This window comes from Brassica oleracea, chromosome C3 (assembly GCF_000695525.1).
Source record: "Brassica oleracea var. oleracea cultivar TO1000 chromosome C3, BOL, whole genome shotgun sequence".
Classification (NCBI taxonomy): Eukaryota; Viridiplantae; Streptophyta; class Magnoliopsida; order Brassicales; family Brassicaceae; genus Brassica; species Brassica oleracea.
Window position 1 is genome coordinate 52,993,432 of NC_027750.1, and position 18,330 is coordinate 53,011,761.

Below are 18,330 nucleotides of genomic sequence, written 5' to 3' on the forward strand. Positions count from 1 at the left end.
TTGATCAGGTGTATCTCAAAATAATGATTATTTCAATATATTTTCACTCTTTATGTCCTTCTAATAACATATATAAATGCATCTATAGAGTAACTATGAATTTTACCATCAACCATACAAATATCTTCATAATGTTTGGAAATTTTACATAATTGATTAATATTTAAAGTTTGTATAACTCGCTAAGATAATGGTGAACATATTAATGTAATGAGTAATCATGATTGTTATGAAGCATATAGCCTGTTTTGTAAGATGAATGTTATTATTTGGTTTAATATTAGATAAAAATTTTTTTATAAGATTGTGTACAGTAAAAATATATGTATAACTAATTTAAAGTATATGAAAAACATATGCAAAACACATGAAAAATATGCGAAAATAATCTTGTTGAGTTGCATTTTGTTAATTAATTAATCATTAATTTTGCAAAGATATTTGTGATATGGGAGATTTTTTTAAATAGCCCCAAATGAAAACAATATTAGTAAACTACACATAATTTGACATGTGTAGATTGTTCTACCATTTTATTTTGAATTTTCACAAATGCTTTTACTTACACTCTCTTTTCTTTTACATATTTATACTATCTTTCTTTTTACATTCTTAAGAAGAGGAAAGAGTGTGCTTGTACCCTCTGACGGCTTCAACACCGTTTCCTAAGTACTCCACTTGAGAGAGTGGTGTCCCTTCATCACAACATTGACTATGTGGTGATTGATAGATGAATCCCCTGTAGTGTTCACCCGTAAATGATTAACAAGAATGAAACATAACATAGATCGAGTTAAATATAACATAGATTCGCATACCCACAACACCGCCATTACCAATACGCCTCATCGGTTCTAAAAATGAAACATAACATAGATCGAGTTAAATATATGAAGAAGCAAAAAAAAAATTTACTGTCGGAGCATTAGTTGTAGCACCAGTCTCTATCCAAGTGTTTGCTGACTTCATTACCCTTCCACAGGTTTCTGGAGATAAATATTATGACACTACAAGAAATATGGGTTTTGATAGCAGTAGAAGATAGCGTTTTTTGCCTTTCTGCTATAGTTGACATACCCTTGAATTTTAGATAGCGTTTATATATTTGGAAACGCTATGAAAAGATGATATATTTAAAAACGCTATGATAGCATATTTTTAATAGCACAAAATTAAAAACGCTATGTTTATCTTTTTAAATCCCTAAACCCTAAACGAATTTTTAAACCCTAAAATCTAAACACAAACTTTAAACTCTAATATTCTAACATTAAATATTAAATTTAACTTAAAATATTAAATATAAAATTAAAGTTATTTCTTTTTAAAAATTAATTGCAAATATCAATACCCTAAAACTTTAACCATATACTCAACCTCTATTCTAAACTCATAACTTTAAATTTAAACTCTAAATAAAAAAATAATTAAACTTAAATCTAATTCTTAAAATAAATTCAAATTTGGTTTCAAACTTTAGCTTAAAATCTTAAATCAATACTCCAAACATTTAACCCTCAAATATATCATACTCCAAATTAATCATATACCCTAAACTCTAACTTAAATATTAAAACTCTAATATTTTATATTATTTAACTTTGCTAGTATACTCCAAATTAATCATATACCCTAATCATCTTATTAATCATAGTTATTTTGCTGAGTTTGTTAATCTTAATTTTATTTGACTTAAATTGCTTGTAGAAAGTGAAATATAACCATTTTGTAATCTTATATCATTAGTTTTATAAAATCAATATATAAATTTTAAATTTATATTTTTAAAAGTTTAGTCACAAATCTTAATCCCACAATTATAATAATAACTAGATTATCAACCACAAAATAAAAATAACAATTAAATATACCAAACATTAAAGAAATAGAGTACAACAAAGAAAAAAAAAAGAGGAAAAACCTAAACCAATAGGAGGAGCCAATTCAGAATGGTGAAGATAACTATAATATTAATCACCACCGTTGATAGACCTTAAATCTAACGGATATTATTATTCTTTTTTCTCATTATCTCTTTATTCTTTTTGTTTCTCAAGACTCACGACCTTTGCGATTCCTCATAGATCTTAAACTAAATTATCAATCTTCCCACAATCCTCCGCAATCTCATCTCTTCATCTCTCATAACCTCTGGTCCTCTGCAATCTTCTTCTTTCTGGTGAAGCTCGTCACCTCCTCCTTTTGAAACCATCACTGGTCACCACCAATGCCGTCCGACACCACCACTCGTCACCACCATCGCCATCCGACAACATAGACCTCTCTCTCTCTCTCTCTCCCTCTCTGATTTTGTTTTGATTTTTTGGTACAGGAAGGTGGGTCGTGAGCAGAGTTGGTGGTTGTCGTGAGCTTGAAGACAGGGGAGGTACGGCGTCGTTGCTAGCGAGCGGCCTCTGCTCACCAGAGAGTGAAGACAAAGGAGATACCGCGTGATGCGCCGGATGATGATGACGAGACGTGATGCGGCGGTATGATGATGGCGTGATGCGTCGGTTTAGATTTATATTTAGGTTTTCTGCTTTGGTTTAGTGTTTTTCTTACTTCTATGTTGTTTGTTTTTGCTTTGGTTTAGTTTAGATTTTTTTTTGCTTCGGTTTAGTGTAATACAACATTTTTGTAATTTATTAATAAAATTATTATTATTATTATTTCTATTTCGTATAAAAGCATACTAAAAAATAATTGCATTTAGTTAATTGCAATTATAATATTAAAAATAACAATTAATATATGTATTTATAATTATGTAAATAATAGCATAAATGAAATGATGTAAAAGAATATTTTATTGCATAGAGAAAAACGCTATTATATCTCGTAATACGAAAGCAATGCAATAAACCGCTATCTAAAGTGTGTGACCTATCATAACGGGCGATGATATAGCGCTTGTTAAAACGTTATGGTATCATTAGATAGCGTTTTTCGTCCGCTAAGAAAAGCCATTTTTCTTGTAGTGTGAAAATATATGCACATTTAACAGAGACATAAAACTAATTTGATTTGACTTAATTAGAATAAAAAATAATTATACTTGAGTTTGAATTTGAAAGAATATATGTAACTCAATATACTCACAATATGAGTGACTCGACTAATCTAACTTATACCCAAAACCAAAGATCTAACTACGGTAACACATAATTTTATAATAAGATTGTTGTGAGTATGGACGTGGTGTTTGAATAAGGTAAAGGTTGGAACTGGGAAGAACACGATCACATCATAGAGTCAGTGTTAACTTGGAACGATGATGATGCTGTGTGGGAATAAAGTGAAGGAAAAGAGAGCGATAATGAAGAAGAAACTGAACCAGAGCTGAACAATGAACCACAAACACCTGCAGAGCCACAAGCAACCACATAAATCATTGATAATCAGGTCGTAGGAGTCAGGCAGGGAAGAAGAACTAGACCGCCTCAATATCTGAGAGACTATGTTATTGGAATGGCAGTTATATATGAGGAAGAAGAAGTACACATGGTGAACATGGTTGAAGTCAATTCTTCTGATCCTACGACCTATGAGGAAGCAGAAAAGTGTCTCAAATGGAGAAAGGCCATGGATGAAGAGATGAAGTCAATTGAGAAGAACCAGACGTGGAGCCTATTAACCCTACCAGAAGGAGCTAAATGCATTGGAGTAAAATGGTTATATAAGACCAAGCTCAACAAGAATGGTGAAGTAAGCAAGTATAAAGCTCGCTTAGTGGCTAAAGGGTACTCTCAAGAACATGGGATTGACTACACTGAAGTCTATGCACCGGTGGCCAGAATGGATACAATCAAAACAGTCATAACAACCGCTGCACAGAAAGGTTGAGACATCTACCAACTCGATGTCAAATCTTCATTCCTCCATGGAATACTTGAAGAAGATGTGTATGTGCAACAACCTAAAGGCTTTGAGAAGATTGGAGAAGAAAACAAGTTCTATAAACTCCAGAAAGCTCTATATGGCTTAAAGCAAGCTCCAAGGGCATGGTTCAACCGCATTGAAGACTACTTCATCAGAGAAGCTTTTCTCAAATCCAGAAATGAAGAGACCTTGTTCTTAAAAGGTAACACACGAGGAAACATTCTGATTTTTAGTGTGTACGTGGATGATCTCATATACACAGGAGACAACATCTCAATGATGAGGGAGTTCAAGAAATCAATGGAAGCTGAGTTTGACATGTCGGATTTAGGGAAGATGAGGTACTTTATGGGCATAGAAGTTTTGCGAACCTCAGAGGAAATTCACATTTCACAGTCAAGGTATGCCTTAGAAATCTTGAAGCGCTTTTATATGGATGGATGTAATGCAGTATGTAATCCAATGGTACTGGAAAGCAAGATTGATCTAAATGAGAAGGGTGAGCGAGTCAATGAAACTCTCTACAAGCATATGATAGGAAGCTTGATGTACATCAAAAACACCAGACCAGATATCCAATTCGCAGTAATTGTACTGAGCCGCTTCATGTCAAGACCGACTCAACTTCATGTCCAAGGAACGAAGCGTATTTTGAGGTATTTAAAGGGAACCATGGATCACATCACTTGGTACAGATGAGGATGAAATGGTGAGCTGCAGGTGTATACTGATAGTGACTTCGCCGGAGATGTGAAGAACATGAAGAGAAGGTCAGGGTATGTGTTTCTGATGGACAATCCAGCAGTAGCGTGGCTTTCAAAGAAGCAGCCAATCGTGACATTATCCACCATCGAAGCTGAGTATGTTGCGGCATCAGTTTGTGCTTGTCAAGCGATATGGTTCAAGATGATTCTAGGATAACTAGGAAGGAATGTGGAGGGAAGCACGATCATCTTCTGTGGCAACACATCAACAATCAAGCTGGTGAGAAATCCAGTGTTCCATGGAAGATGCAAACACATTGGAGTACACTTTCATTTCTTACGTGATCTTATTAACGAGGGAGAGATAAGCTTGGAGCATTGTGGAACAATGAACAAGTTGCAGACATACTGACGAATCCCTTAAGGAGAGAAGTGTTCGAAGAGTTAAGCAACAAGCTTGGGATTTGCTCTGCATTAGATAAGCTAAGTCTTGTTCACCAAGCTTAGTTTAGGGAGGGTTTGTTGGAGCAAATCAAAGTAGCCGTTGGAGTCTTTTAGCATTATGTGTTTCTGTTTGAGTTTGTTAGTAGTCTTTTATCATTACTCGGTCAAAGTAGTTGTCCAAGTGGTTAGTAGTTGGTTTCGTAGTTGTTCTTATTTCTCTGGTTCTTTAGAGTCGTGACTTTCATGTAGGGCTATTTAATGCCATTTGTTTCATTGAATTAATCAGAGTCTTGAAGAGCCAAAGCAGAACCATTAATTTTACAAGAAGAAGTACTCAATTGTGCAGGGAGGTATCACTATTGGATGGATACAAGCAAAAACTCATCTTAAAAAATAATGACAATGTCAGTACATGATGGCATAAAATAGATTTCACTACTGTCAACTATTTACATGTTCAATCACTTCATGCACAGCTGATGGCAAAGCATCACGCACAGCAGCCGATGGCAAAGCATCACGCACAGCAGCTGATGGCGCAGCATCCACCGCAACAGCAAGAGGCGCAGCATCAACCACAACAGTTCATGCAGCTTGGAGCATGTTTAATGTCTGACGAACAGGTGCAATATAATGAAGAAGACCTCAAAAATATGGTTCAACAATATCATAATGTAATCAATAGGGGTGGGCATTTCGGTTTAATTACGGATTCGTTTGGGTTCGATTTGGTTTGGGTTATTTGGGTCTAAGAAATCTTGAACCAAAGTCAACCCAAATTAGTATGGTTTGGTTAATGATCGGGTTGGTTTGGTTTTACTTCGATTCGGTTTGTATTTGGTTCAGTTTTAGTTCAGTTTGGTTTGTGTTAGGTTTGTGTTTGGTTCGGTTTAATTTGGTTTTGTTTGTATTTTTCAGTTTAACCGAGTTAATTTTTTTTAGTTTTCTTCTAGTTCAATTACAAAAATATGATTTATACAAACATAAAAATCATCATTTGATACTAAATCATTATTTGCTTAATATTTATATGTCAAACCAAACATCACGATAAATATGTAGAAAATGTAATTCAAAAATTTTATGATTATTTTCAAACCTAATATAAATATCATAAAATAACTTTTTCGTTTTGATGTTAATGTTTGAGATTCATATTCTTTTATTTTATTTTTACTTGTGCTTATTCTATTCATTTAAAAGTAAAATGTATAAAATTATATTTAGTTGTTTAGGCTAAATGGTTAAATATATTAAATCTTAATATTATTAGTATTTTAATTAATCTAATAGTTCCCAAAGATCCTTTGCAGCTTCATATTATTAGTATAGATGATGGTGGGAAAAAATTGGTCAACCATCTGACATCATCACTGGGGCTATAAATAATCTTTTTTTTTTGGCAACAAACTTCATTTGATTCAACATTGAAGACAAGTACAATGGTTTATGGTGAGAGCCAAGTTATTACATATTTTTGGTTAGATAGTCTAGCTCTCTTTGCTAATTGATCAACATGATAAATTAAATTTCTAGGGACCTGTTTGAAAGAGTAATCATTTAGCTTAGCCAGATTGAGGATGTCATGTACCATCGTAGAAGCTTCATGACAAGAAGTATTTTCACGTCCTCGAGTAGGCTCCAAGCTTTTAACCAACCGAGCGTTGTCACCTAGAAATATAACATTCTTGTAGTGCAGTCTATGTAATTGTTGAACAGCTAGCAAAGTTGCCACTGCCTCGGCTTCAAAGGCTGAATTTGTTGATGCAATTGCTGAGCTTCCTTGCATAATGAAAGTGCCTTGTCGACTGTATAAGGACCACCCTATGCCTGCAGCTTCATGTTCAGACTTCCAAGAGGCATCAGCAATGCAATATAGCATTGATTCTTGCGGGAGGACATCAATGATGGAGTGTGGTCGATGATCTTTAACCTGAGTTGGGAAGTCAGGCTCATTATAGTATATAGCCTCCTTCCACAAGTTCAAATCCATGAAAGATCCTTTAATGACCTGTACGATATGTTCCCGGTTATTATCAAATAATAACCTATTCCGCATCTTCCATATCCTCCACCCTATAAACCAAGCTAGATTACTTGGTAAATCTCTTGTATCCTCATTTACAATTTTGTGGACAAACATCAAGAGATTAGTATGAGGTTCTAGGCTCCGGGAAAGGTCAGGGTAAGCTAACTGCCAGATTTCTCTAGATACTCGACATTCATACAGAAAATGAGGTATTGTTTCCATACCTTCTCCACAGAGCTGACACTCAGGAATAACCCTGCAGCCCCTTCTATGTAGATTCAATGCAACTGGCAAGCCATTGTGGAGCACCTTCCACCAGAAAATTTTGAGTTTAGGTGGTAATTTCAGTGTCCAAATTTTCTGTATGAGCTGATTTCGTAGTTGCACAGAAGGAGAGGAAATGACATGAGTTTGCTGAGCATTTTCATTGTCCAACGCCCTTTGCACATAGTAGCCTGACCTAACTGTGTATGATCCTGTTTTACTGAGTTTCCAATACAACAAGTCTTGGGTTCCCGTTATGCTTGGGCGAAGGCGCAATATTCTCAGAGCATCCTCAGGTTGAAATAATTGATTCAACAGAGGTTGATTCCATGAGAATGCCCCAGGGAAGAACAAGTCCTTAACCTTAAGATTAGGATAAAAGAACCTACCAGGACCTGTTGGCGTTGGTTGAGGATCTCCAAGCAGCCAATTGTCCCGCCAGACTCTGATCTGGTCACCATTGCCAACGGGCTATAAATAATCAGAAGTGTGAAAGTGTACTTACCCAACAAAAATTGAAGAAAAAAACACATTTCTACATAGAGCCATGGGACTAGAACTCCAGAGATCTCAAAAGAGAGTACAGAGAGCCAAGGAGATGCATCCCTATCGCTATCCGCTCGCTGGTAAAAAATCCGCTTCCAAGTACCTTGTTCTCCAAGTCAGCTCCATAGTATACCTGAAACAAGCAAAATAAACTAATTTAGTCTTGTGTTTCAAAAAAAAAAAAAAAAAAAAAAAACTAATTTAGTCTTAGTTTATCTAAAATTGCCTGTCTGCGTTTTCATTGGTAAAGAAACATATATACAGATAAATTCAATAAACAATCTCGGCCGTTGACAAGAAGAAGAAAAAGTGAAGAGTACTCCTAAGTTTTCCTTTTAGCAGAACTTATGATTTAGAAAGATCTACTAGTTGTCTACCCGTACTACGTACGGAATAAGAAAATGATTAACATTCTCTTGTTTAATTATCTTCTAAAATTTATTTCACCTTATCACTTGAAGACTGTAGTAACAATGATTTCTCTGCAAAAATACTTTAAAAAAAAATCAAACTTCGTAACGGAAGATAATTAAATGCTGAGACTTAAAAGCTAAAACTTTATCACTTACTCTTTTGCTAAACAACTATTATCTGAACTCGTCTACATCACTAACCACGAATTTCCAAAAAGCCATGTATAACCTTCGCTTCATCTTCTCTAAAATCATTTTATACACTTCAACGACGTTTCCAAGAGAAGAAAATCAAACTATAAGAAAGATGAAAGCATCGGTTACTTTGTGGAAAAAATGGAACTGTTTGGAATGATTTTATAAGTAATTTTTTTTGTCAAAGTGATTCTAGTGTGCATTTAAAGTTGATGTAATGTAAGAGGTGGGTACCGTGGCTGTAATGGTTGAGAGGCAGTTGACACAATTTTTTCTTCTTTCCGTTAGAGTAAAATAAAAATAAACTGGTTTGTTTCAACTGTATTTTTTTCAGTAATTTTTTTTTTGAAAAATAAACTTGAATTATTGGTCAAGTGATTTATGTTTTTATTATACAAAAGATGCTGAAGAAAATACGGAAAATATATATAAACCAACATAGCTTAAATTTTTTGAGAAAAATAAAAAATATGTAGTTAATATTTAGACTAAAGAAAATAGGAACTGCAGAGAAAATTTTAAATATTTATTTATAGTTTTTTTAGTTTTTCTACCTGTCAATTGTTTTTTAATTTTTTATAAGGATTTTCCACGTGTCAGATTTTGATTGGAGATGCGACTTGCGATTTAGTATATAAGGGATTGAGTGAAGAGGTTGGGAAAAAAATAGTTTTAAGAAAAAAAACACTCAATAAGCATAACTTTAGAGATTATAATATATTGCTTACTAGTATTAACAAAACAATGGGTCATATCACCAAACTTCGGAGAGCTTCCATCAACCTATGTTGAGATCTCATCCAAGCCAAACACCGAAGACCCATCACAAGCAACGGAATCACCAAACAGTCTTTGGAGGAAATAAAATTCACCTTTTATTACTTATTGTTTCAGTCTCTCATCACCACACAGTATGGATGTCTTCAAGCCAGTTTTTAGTACTCGCAATACATGGTATCTCATTCGACAATCGGCGCCAACGGTGAGCTGGTGTGATAGTGTTTGGTTCTCTAATTCCACGCCGAAATATGCGTTCATGGCGTGGCTAACTATGCTTAATCGGTTAACTACCGGAGACAGAATGCTCCTGTGGAACATCAATATAGATGCAGGTTGTGTCTTGTGCAATCAACATCTAGAAACCAGAGAACATCTTTTCTTACTCAACTGCTGCGCTCCCGCTTCACCTATCACTGGCAAGAAATTCTGGGGCTCCTTGCGGACCGGTCTCAGCCCATGCTGCAGCTCTTCCTGTTGCGGTATTGTTTCCAAGTCGCTATTCACTCCATCTGGAGAGAAAGAAACAATCGTAGACATGGTTCTCAGCCAGTCATACCACAACTTCTCATCAAGATGATAGATAGGCAGACTCGTAATCAATGCCTCATCTTGGACTCGATGTTACCACGGAGTTCTTCAACTTTGGTTTTCCACCCGTTAAGACTCTGCAATAGAATCATGCTCTGTTTCAAGTAGCTAAATGCTGTAACAAATACTTTTTCTGAATAAATTTTACATATTATTCAAAACAATGATAAAGCCACTCATTCCCGTGGTGGGGGTCCACGAAACAATGATAAAGCCACTCAATCCATGCCCAATAATATTATACTATTCAATTTTGGTATTAAAATTCAGTTTACATATTTACTGGAAATCATTTTTTAAGAGAACCTTAATATACGGTAATCAACTTTAGTGTAAACTAATTTTATTTTGAAGCTAATCCCCCCCAAAATACTAATTTTTAATATATTCCCAAGTAACAGAAGAAGAACAGTTCTCGTCGTCTTGTCTTTTTCACACACATCGAAAGCGATAAACCAAAAATAAATAAATAAAGCTTCCAACTTTTTTCTTTCTCTCCTTTTTCTACTTGTTTCAAATTTCAGAATTCGATCCTCAAGAAACAAGGGGCAAGAACTGAGGAATCGAATCCCCAGGAACCAATCTACTGTAGGTCTCTGTGTTGTGTTGTGTTTTTGTTTTCTCTCTTTTTCTAATCAAACGCTTGTTCTTGAGAGTTTCATTACAACCGTCTCCGTTGGGATCGAGCTTTTGTCCGAATTGCATTGATTCCCATGATTATTTCAGATCTGTTGTTAGGTTTTGTTCTACTTGGAAATGATCATGTGATTGACTTGTATTGTATTTTGTCTTAGTAATTTAGTTTAGATTCATATGTCTTTGATTTGAATCTAAGGTTAAGTTGTGTGGCTGGCTACAACCAACAAAAGTTTTCAACTTTGAATTGCTTTTTGTTTTATGTTCAATGCTTCACTTCACCATGCTTCTGTTTGAGTCTGTCTTAGCTAATACAAAATATCATCTTGTTGTGTAGGTGTGGCCAAAGTAGAAATCTAATCACTGGCTTATCAAACCTCTACTCACTTGTACATAAAAGCAGTTAACTAAAGAAGAAAGAAAATGGAGACTGCGAAAGCTTGGGTGAAGAAGCTAAAATCTAAAGACAAGGTGAAAAAGAAGGAAGCAGCAGCAAAGGAAGTAGTGCCAAAGCCACCCGGAGGTGAAGAAGCGCTTTCAAATGTAACCAAAGAGAAAGCTGCTGCTGCTAAACTTTATATTGAAAACCATTACAAAATGCAAATGCGGAGTCTCCACGAAAGAAAAGAGCGGTAATGGTTTCTCCCCCCCACGTTTTCATGATGAACTTCCCATCCATATCCTTGAGGCTCTTTCACATTTCATGCAGCCGCAAAATGCTGGAAAACAAATTAGCTGATGCACAAGTCTCCGAGGAAGAGCAAAACAACTTGCTAAAGGATTTGGAGTTGAAGGAAACTGAGTACATGCGCCGTCAGAGGCATAAAATGGGAACTGATGACTTTGAGCCTTTGACAATGATCGGGAAGGGTGCTTTTGGAGAGGTTTTGCTTCTTCTTCTCCTCAGCCTCAGTTTGGCATGCATCCTCATGAACATCAGTTTTATGTTTTATTCCGTATTTGCAGGTTAGGATCTGTAGGGAGAAGGGAACAGGCAATGTCTATGCAATGAAGAAGCTTAAGAAATCTGAGATGCTTCGCAGAGGCCAGGTATTTAGATTCCCTGAGACGCTTTCTTTCGGTTGATGTGTTTCTGAGATGTGATTTTTTTCAGGTGGAACATGTAAAAGCCGAGAGAAATTTACTTGCGGAAGTTGACAGTAACTGCATTGTCAAACTGTATTGTTCTTTCCAAGACGACGAGTATCTGTATCTCATAATGGAGTATCTACCTGGTGGGGATATGATGACTTTACTTATGAGGAAGGACACCCTTACTGAAGACGAGGCTAGGTTCTACATTGGGGAAACTGTCCTGGCTATTGAGTCCATTCATAAGCACAACTATATCCACAGGTCAGCGAAAAGCAGGAGGACACATGATCTTAGTTGTTTCGTGTCATTTGTTCTAAACATCGTTTTTTTTTTGGGTCCCCAGAGATATCAAGCCTGATAACCTGCTACTTGACAGAGAGGGACACATGAAACTGTCAGATTTTGGATTGTGTAAACCGTTGGACTGTAGTAATCTTCAGGAAAAAGATTTCACAGTTGCAAGAAACGTTAGTGGGGCTCTACAAAGTGATGGTCGCCCTGTGGCGACAAGGCGCACCCAACAGGAGCAGCTGCTAAACTGGCAGAGAAATAGAAGGATGCTTGTAAGTTTCACCTCTTTTCTCTCCAGTGGTATAATTTGTAAAATAGAATTAACTAATTTATGTTATTTGGTTTCAGGCTTATTCCACAGTTGGAACTCCTGACTATATTGCCCCAGAAGTTCTGCTGAAAAAAGGATATGGAATGGAATGTGATTGGTAGGTGCCAAGTGCCAACCAACTATATTGGTGATTTATTCTCTTTGATGCAGATAATTTAATCTTGAGATTACTCCTTAATAGGTGGTCCCTTGGCGCCATTATGTATGAAATGCTTGTGGGGTTTCCACCATTTTATTCAGATGATCCAATGACAACTTGTAGGAAGGTAACGAATTAATCCATTGCTTTTGTTTATATTTAACTTTGTATGTCTTTTGGTAATTCTAATCAACTAATGTGGAAGCTTACCTTTTTCTCGTTGTAGATAGTAAACTGGAGAAATTACTTGAAATTCCCAGAAGAGGCTAGACTATCACCAGAAGCCAAGGATCTTATTTGTAGGCTTTTATGCAATGTTGAACAAAGGCTTGGAACCAAAGGAGCAGATGAAATTAAGGTGTTGTGTGCATTATTATTCCTACTTTTGAGATTCCCTGTATAATATTTTTTTTTTTTGTGAGAAACCTTTACAAAACGCTTTGAATGGTTTCTTTTAGGGTCACCCCTGGTTCAGAGGAACCGAATGGGGAAAACTGTACCAGATGAAGGCTGCATTTATTCCTCAAGTCAATGATGAGTTGGACACCCAAAATTTTGAGAAGTTTGAAGAGGTAAACATACTGATACCCGATGTATATATATTGAAATAAACTGGTGCCACAGATGATATTTTTATGGTTCCTGATAAAGAAAATAATGTATTAATATTCTTTAATTCCTTGTGGAACAGGCTGACAAGCAAGTTCCAAAGTCGTCAAAGTCGGGACCATGGAGAAAGGTATGACATAGGCACTGACTTCCCGAATTATGTGAATTATCAAAAGGAATCATGTGAAGTTATAAATGATATTATACTCTCTTCTTTTATTTTTGCCTTGAGCTTTTCTTAACATGAGGTTGGCTTTTTTTTTCTAGATGCTCTCATCCAAGGACATAAACTTTGTGGGTTATACTTACAAGAACGTTGAAATCGTAAACGATGACCAATTAACAGGGATAGGTATTCAACTTTTAACCTCCTCCTAACCTGTGTTTGAAGAAGAACCAAACATAACTAGATTGTCTTTGCTTGTAATGTGTTGTAGCTGAGCTGAAGAAGAAGAAGACTAAGCCAAAGCGGCCTTCAATTAAATCCCTCTTTGGTAAATGTTTTTTCCATTTATTAGAACAAGTGGTAGTTGTATTGATTCTCTCTAATGGGGGAAAAACATGAACAGAGGAGGATGAATCATCTGATGGCAAAACAACACAGCAAGGAAGCTTCTTGAATCTATTACCAACGCAGATAGAAGATGCAGAGAAAGAAGGTAGCAAGTCCAGCTCATCCGGTGGGTGATTTTGACTGACACATTTGCACAGCCACTGAATCAGAGACTCTTCTTATATAACATATGTGTGTGTGTGTGTTTGATTTCGTTGAAAGCCTTTTTTTTTTTGTTTTTCAACAAAAGTAGAGTGTCCTCCTATGGAAAAGCAAAGGCATATCCTGAAGGAGTGGAAAGATGAATTGTTTCAACAGAGGGTTGTTTGATTAATGTCAACAAAGAAAAAGAGCAGTAAATATTCTTTTCGGAATTGGTTTGTTTATTAATTCTCACAATGTGGAGAGATTTGTTTGTGGTTTTTGTTTTTGTTTTTGTTTTGGTCATTTGGTTGATCAAAACTTGATTGTACTACTAACTAAACCTCAAGATAACAATATGAGCCAAGTCTCTCTTCTTCTAGATTTTGTATTTTCTTCTGTGCAACAAGGAACTCTTGATTTTCCTTATCACGAAACAAATGGAATCGAGTTTAGGCATTTTTTAAGTGATAATAAAATAAGACAAGAGTGATTGGCACAATACAAGAAGGTAGGTGCCTAAATTAAAGCTTATTTCTTTGAAGTGAATTACATGTGAGGTTAAATGATTTAATGAAACTTTAGAGACAATTTTAATCAAAAAAAAAAAAAAAGAAGTTAATAGCATTAATATGTAATGATGGTAAATATTGAAAATAATTATTCAACTGTAACTGATTTGATGATCAAAATAAATAAAAATCGGTTTGTAAAAATGATAAGCTCTTCAAATTATAAATTTCCATTTCATCTCAAGAAACTTGTTGTGTATAATCTTCGGATGTTATTACGCTTCATTTTTTTATGTAGTTTTGTGAAAAGGGAATATGAAAGATAAAATATTAGACGTTAAAGTATTGTCTTTCTTGGAACTCTGTTTCGCCTCCTCACGTAGGTTAAGTCGAGTTTCACGTAAATTCATCAAATTCTCATTCTTTTATTATTCCTTCTTCTCTTCTCTCAAAACTCAGATCCGAATCACTGATCCCGTCCCTTTTCCTTCAAATTCTCTTTTGATATATTCGAACTAAAGAAACACAGTAGCAAACACACAGTCTCTCTCTATTTCTTTTGCAAAGTCGTGAACTTTGACCATTAAAATCAGCTTAAACCACTGTTTCTTGGTGGGTTCTTGTCCACTTTGATCATTTAGCTTTGCGGCACTAAGAAAAATCAAATCCCGCCTTAGTGATTGAGTTTGGTATTTAGTGGGTTAATCGGGTTCTTGTGATCGAAAAAGATGGATCAAGTGGTGATCGGTGGAAAGTTTAAGTTGGGTAGGAAACTCGGTAGTGGATCCTTCGGCGAACTTTATTTAGGTATCTCTATCTATATCACATCCTCTTCTTCTTGACTCCTTGTTTAGCATCTTTTATATTTTGATGTTTTTATATTTAGGGATCAATATTCAAACTGGAGAAGAAGTCGCAGTTAAGCTGGTAAAAACCTACTTTAGTTTTGAGGTCTTTCGACTGTTTTATTAAGATTCTTTTTGTTGTTGCTTCCATTTATGTTTTTTTCCATTTCAGGAACCTGTGAAGACAAGGCATCCTCAACTGCAGTATGAATCCAAAATATATATGTTTCTTCAAGGGGGAAGTCAGTTTCTTTTCCTCTCTCTCATCCATCATTTATATCAATTTTCAGTTCTCAAATGGTTTTTTTTTCTTTCTTTCGTTCTTGTGAAATAGCTGGTGTTCCGCATCTCAAATGGTTTGGAGTGGAGGGTGGATACAGCTGCATGGTTATCGACCTTCTTGGCCCCAGCTTGGAAGACTTGTTCAACTACTCCAATCGTATCTTCTCTTTGAAATCTGTTCTAATGCTTGCTGATCAATTGGTAACCAACCTCTTTACTCTTATCACTTCAGGGCTACTTTGGTCTTTGAGAATCTCATCTTCCTTTGTATTATCTTGTATCAATGGTGCAGATATGCAGAGTTGAGTACATGCATTCCCGTGGCTTTCTTCACCGCGATATCAAACCTGACAACTTTTTGATGGGTCTTGGCCGCAAAGCCAACCAGGTTTATATCATCGATTATGGCCTTGCTAAAAAATACAAGGATCTTCAGACACAGAAGCATATACCATACAGGTGTTTATTACTCGCTAATAATACTCAGGACCTTGTTCCATACTTTCCTTCTTCATGCTTGCTTGCTTTATTAGAATTTCCTTGTAAATTTACACAGGGAAAACAAGAATCTTACAGGAACTGCACGGTATGCAAGTGTGAATACGCACCTTGGGATTGGTAAGAGCTGACCTCTATGTCTGAAAACCTCTTTTCTTCCTTTCTAACTCCCTTTTTTATGCAGAGCAAAGTAGAAGAGATGATCTAGAGTCACTTGGTTATGTGTTGATGTATTTTCTACGAGGAAGGTTGGAATCTCTCTCTCTCTCTCTCTCTCTCTTGGTTGCATATCACTTATTTAAATCCTTAAACTTGAGTCCATTGTCTGTATCAGTCTGCCATGGCAAGGTCTAAAAGGTGGCACAAAGAAGCAGAAGTATGACAAGATTAGTGAAAAGAAGATGCTTACTCCTGCTGAGGTACACATCATTCATTTAATTAAAGAGGATAATGTATGTTTTCAGATGATTTTTGACTTGAATTGGTTTTACCTTTTTTTGGAGATTCTTTGCAAGTCACATCCATCAGAGTTCACCTCGTATTTCCATTACTGTCGGTCATTGAGATTTGAGGACAAACCAGATTATTCATATTTGAGAAGACTTTTCAGAGACCTTTTCATTCGCGAAGGTTAGTAACTTCTTGCAGCTTTGTGGGATTTATACATAGCTTGTTCGTTTGTTTGTTTTGATGAAATGAAGTATGCTTGTATAGGTTACCAGCTCGACTACGTGTTTGATTGGACAAACTTGAAATATCCTCAGACTGGCTCTAGTTCGAGACCAAGGGTTAGTAGTTATATTACTGATTTCAGATCCAAAAGTTCATAACAATTCAATCATCCAAATAACTTTATCTTGCTATTGTTATGTCTTATCGTTTACATCAGCCAACTCCAAGACCAGCCTTGGACCTCACAGGATCACCTGCAGACAGATCTCAAAAACCTACCGGTATAGAAAGATGTCTTAATAATTGCTTGTAAATTTATTAGAATATAAAAAACTGAGAAGTTAATTTCGTGCTATTTATTGTTTAGTGGGAAAGGACCTGAGAGAAAGATTTGCAGGAGCAATAGAGGCATTCACCAGACGAAATGTATCAAGCCAAGGCGCCGCTCATGGTGATCGCTCTACTAGATACAACAGATCTTCTGATGTCAAAAAAGACAAGGTTGGTTTTTATTTCTACCTATCATGGAAACTTCGTCCCTACTTATTTATCAAAAGTAATGAAGTAGGACTTCTAAAGAATGTGAGAGAAAGTTTGATTGGTTTGTTGGCTTCACCGTTGCAGCAAGAGTCTGATAGACATCGTTCTTCATCTCGAAATGGAAGTAGAGGTGTGATGTCAAGCAGCAGACCTGGCTCGTCAGCTGAGAACCGCTCAAGCCGATTGTTTTCAAGTACAACTCAGCGGGTACAAGAGAGCTATGAATCCAAGCCATCATCTGCAGCAGCTGGACATGAGGATGCCATAAGAAGATTCGAGCTCCTTACCATCGGCTCTGGGAAGAAAAGGAAATGAAGTTAAGAGAGAAAGGAGAAGGCGATGGTAGTGAAAGACATGTCCATGCTTATAGAGATTCTCATCCTCTGATAAAAAATGCATTGTTTCTTACATTTGGAACAAGATGAGAGAGAGAGAGATTGAAAGAGGATATTTTCTGCCTCTCCCAATCTCCCATTGTCTGTGTGTAACTTGTGATGAGTACTTCAGGTTCTGTGTTCTAAAGCTTCAGTGTAGAATGAAAATATGAAAACGTATTGTAATTGTCAAAGCATTGATGATGATGTTTTAACAAATGTGCAAATAAATGAATTGGACAATTCTGCTTCTGCTGAAATATTGTAGAATATATTAATTACTAGTGAATATTACGGGCGGGGAGTTCACACTAAAATAATTTTATATTAAAATATATTTTTTTTATTGATCGAAGAAATATTTTAATTTCATTAATCAAAAAGTACTTTTATTCTATAATTTTTTTTGGAAATTTACTTTAAATTGTATTAATAAATATAATATGTTTTTATTTTAAAATCAAATTGTATTAAATTTTTCTAGTTTTGAGTTGAAAAAACCACTAACATATTTTTGTTAGTGAACTTAAAATTATGAAATTAAACATAAAGTTTTATATTTAGTGCTTTTAAATCTTGAAATAATTCTGCATTAATAAAATCTAAAGCTAAAGCTGTAAAATTTACAACTTAATTTTTAAAGTAAAAAATCCAAATCTACATCCCTACCAATCAATCCCTTAGATTTTCATATCTATCCGGTACTCCTTTGTTTCGGCTAATTAGAATCTTTTGTTTTCCTATTTTTAATATTGGGAAACCATTTATATAAGTTATTTTGATACATATTTTATATATTTCAAATCTTAACTAATGTAGTATGTGTATAATTGATCATTTTGTTTGAGCAAAATTTTAATATAAATATGTTTTGAAGGGTTTTGCAATTTTTCATAACCATATTAACAATAACGGTTACAACTATGAGATGATACTTATTTATTGTAAATATTTATTTTTCTAGTTGTTG

General features: G+C 35.3%; 3 protein-coding genes across 4 annotated transcripts; 2 read left to right on the plus strand and 1 right to left on the minus strand.

Annotated features, from left to right (window-relative positions):
- Positions 1 to 6,559: 6,559 nt before the first annotated feature.
- On the minus strand, positions 6,560 to 9,934 carry LOC106330914. The gene is made up of 5 exons (XM_013769303.1): positions 9,880 to 9,934; positions 9,618 to 9,763; positions 7,970 to 7,999; positions 6,654 to 7,791; positions 6,560 to 6,567 (listed from the first exon to the last, which is right to left on the minus strand). Exons 1-5 carry the CDS (start codon positions 9,932 to 9,934, stop codon positions 6,560 to 6,562), a joined length of 1,377 nt encoding a protein of 458 aa, XP_013624757.1.
- A 314-nt stretch (positions 9,935 to 10,248) lies between these two features.
- Positions 10,249 to 13,918, plus strand: LOC106334982 (serine/threonine-protein kinase tricorner-like). 2 transcript variants are annotated; one of them, XM_013773396.1, is made up of 14 exons: positions 10,249 to 10,430; positions 10,816 to 11,110; positions 11,188 to 11,362; positions 11,445 to 11,528; positions 11,593 to 11,834; positions 11,917 to 12,136; positions 12,213 to 12,292; positions 12,377 to 12,461; positions 12,561 to 12,692; positions 12,793 to 12,906; positions 13,026 to 13,073; positions 13,211 to 13,295; positions 13,381 to 13,437; positions 13,513 to 13,918. In XM_013773396.1, exons 2-14 carry the CDS (start codon positions 10,902 to 10,904, stop codon positions 13,629 to 13,631), a joined length of 1,650 nt encoding a protein of 549 aa, XP_013628850.1. In that variant the 5' UTR covers positions 10,249 to 10,430; positions 10,816 to 10,901; the 3' UTR covers positions 13,632 to 13,918. The 2 variants fall into 2 exon arrangements, with proteins under 2 accessions (XP_013628850.1, XP_013628851.1); XM_013773397.1 differs by having other exon boundaries at positions 10,882 to 11,110.
- A 623-nt stretch (positions 13,919 to 14,541) lies between these two features.
- Positions 14,542 to 17,597, plus strand: LOC106334983 (casein kinase I-like). The gene is made up of 13 exons (XM_013773398.1): positions 14,542 to 14,956; positions 15,036 to 15,076; positions 15,167 to 15,236; positions 15,329 to 15,477; positions 15,569 to 15,735; positions 15,833 to 15,894; positions 15,959 to 16,022; positions 16,109 to 16,193; positions 16,278 to 16,404; positions 16,489 to 16,562; positions 16,664 to 16,727; positions 16,814 to 16,947; positions 17,071 to 17,597. Exons 1-13 carry the CDS (start codon positions 14,878 to 14,880, stop codon positions 17,299 to 17,301), a joined length of 1,347 nt encoding a protein of 448 aa, XP_013628852.1. The 5' UTR covers positions 14,542 to 14,877; the 3' UTR covers positions 17,302 to 17,597.
- Positions 17,598 to 18,330: the final 733 nt, after the last annotated feature.

Coding starts and splice junctions, on each gene's coding strand:
- LOC106330914 (XM_013769303.1), bottom strand. CDS start 9,934: ATGATTCTATTGCAGAGTCTTAACGGGTGGAAAACCAAAGTTGAAGAA. Junction 9,764..9,879: donor CAAAGTTGAAGAACTCCGTG/GTAACATCGAGT, acceptor CTTTCTCTCCAG/ATGGAGTGAATAGCGACTTG. Junction 8,000..9,617: donor GTAAGAAAAGATGTTCTCTG/GTTTCTAGATGT, acceptor TGCTTGTTTCAG/GTATACTATGGAGCTGACTT.
- LOC106334983 (XM_013773398.1), top strand. CDS start 14,878: ATGGATCAAGTGGTGATCGGTGGAAAGTTTAAGTTGGGTAGGAAACTC. Junction 15,895..15,958: donor GAATACGCACCTTGGGATTG/GTAAGAGCTGAC, acceptor TTTTTTATGCAG/AGCAAAGTAGAAGAGATGAT. Junction 16,405..16,488: donor AGACCTTTTCATTCGCGAAG/GTTAGTAACTTC, acceptor ATGCTTGTATAG/GTTACCAGCTCGACTACGTG.
- LOC106334982 (XM_013773396.1), top strand. CDS start 10,902: ATGGAGACTGCGAAAGCTTGGGTGAAGAAGCTAAAATCTAAAGACAAG. Junction 11,111..11,187: donor CTCCACGAAAGAAAAGAGCG/GTAATGGTTTCT, acceptor CATTTCATGCAG/CCGCAAAATGCTGGAAAACA. Junction 12,293..12,376: donor TATGGAATGGAATGTGATTG/GTAGGTGCCAAG, acceptor ACTCCTTAATAG/GTGGTCCCTTGGCGCCATTA.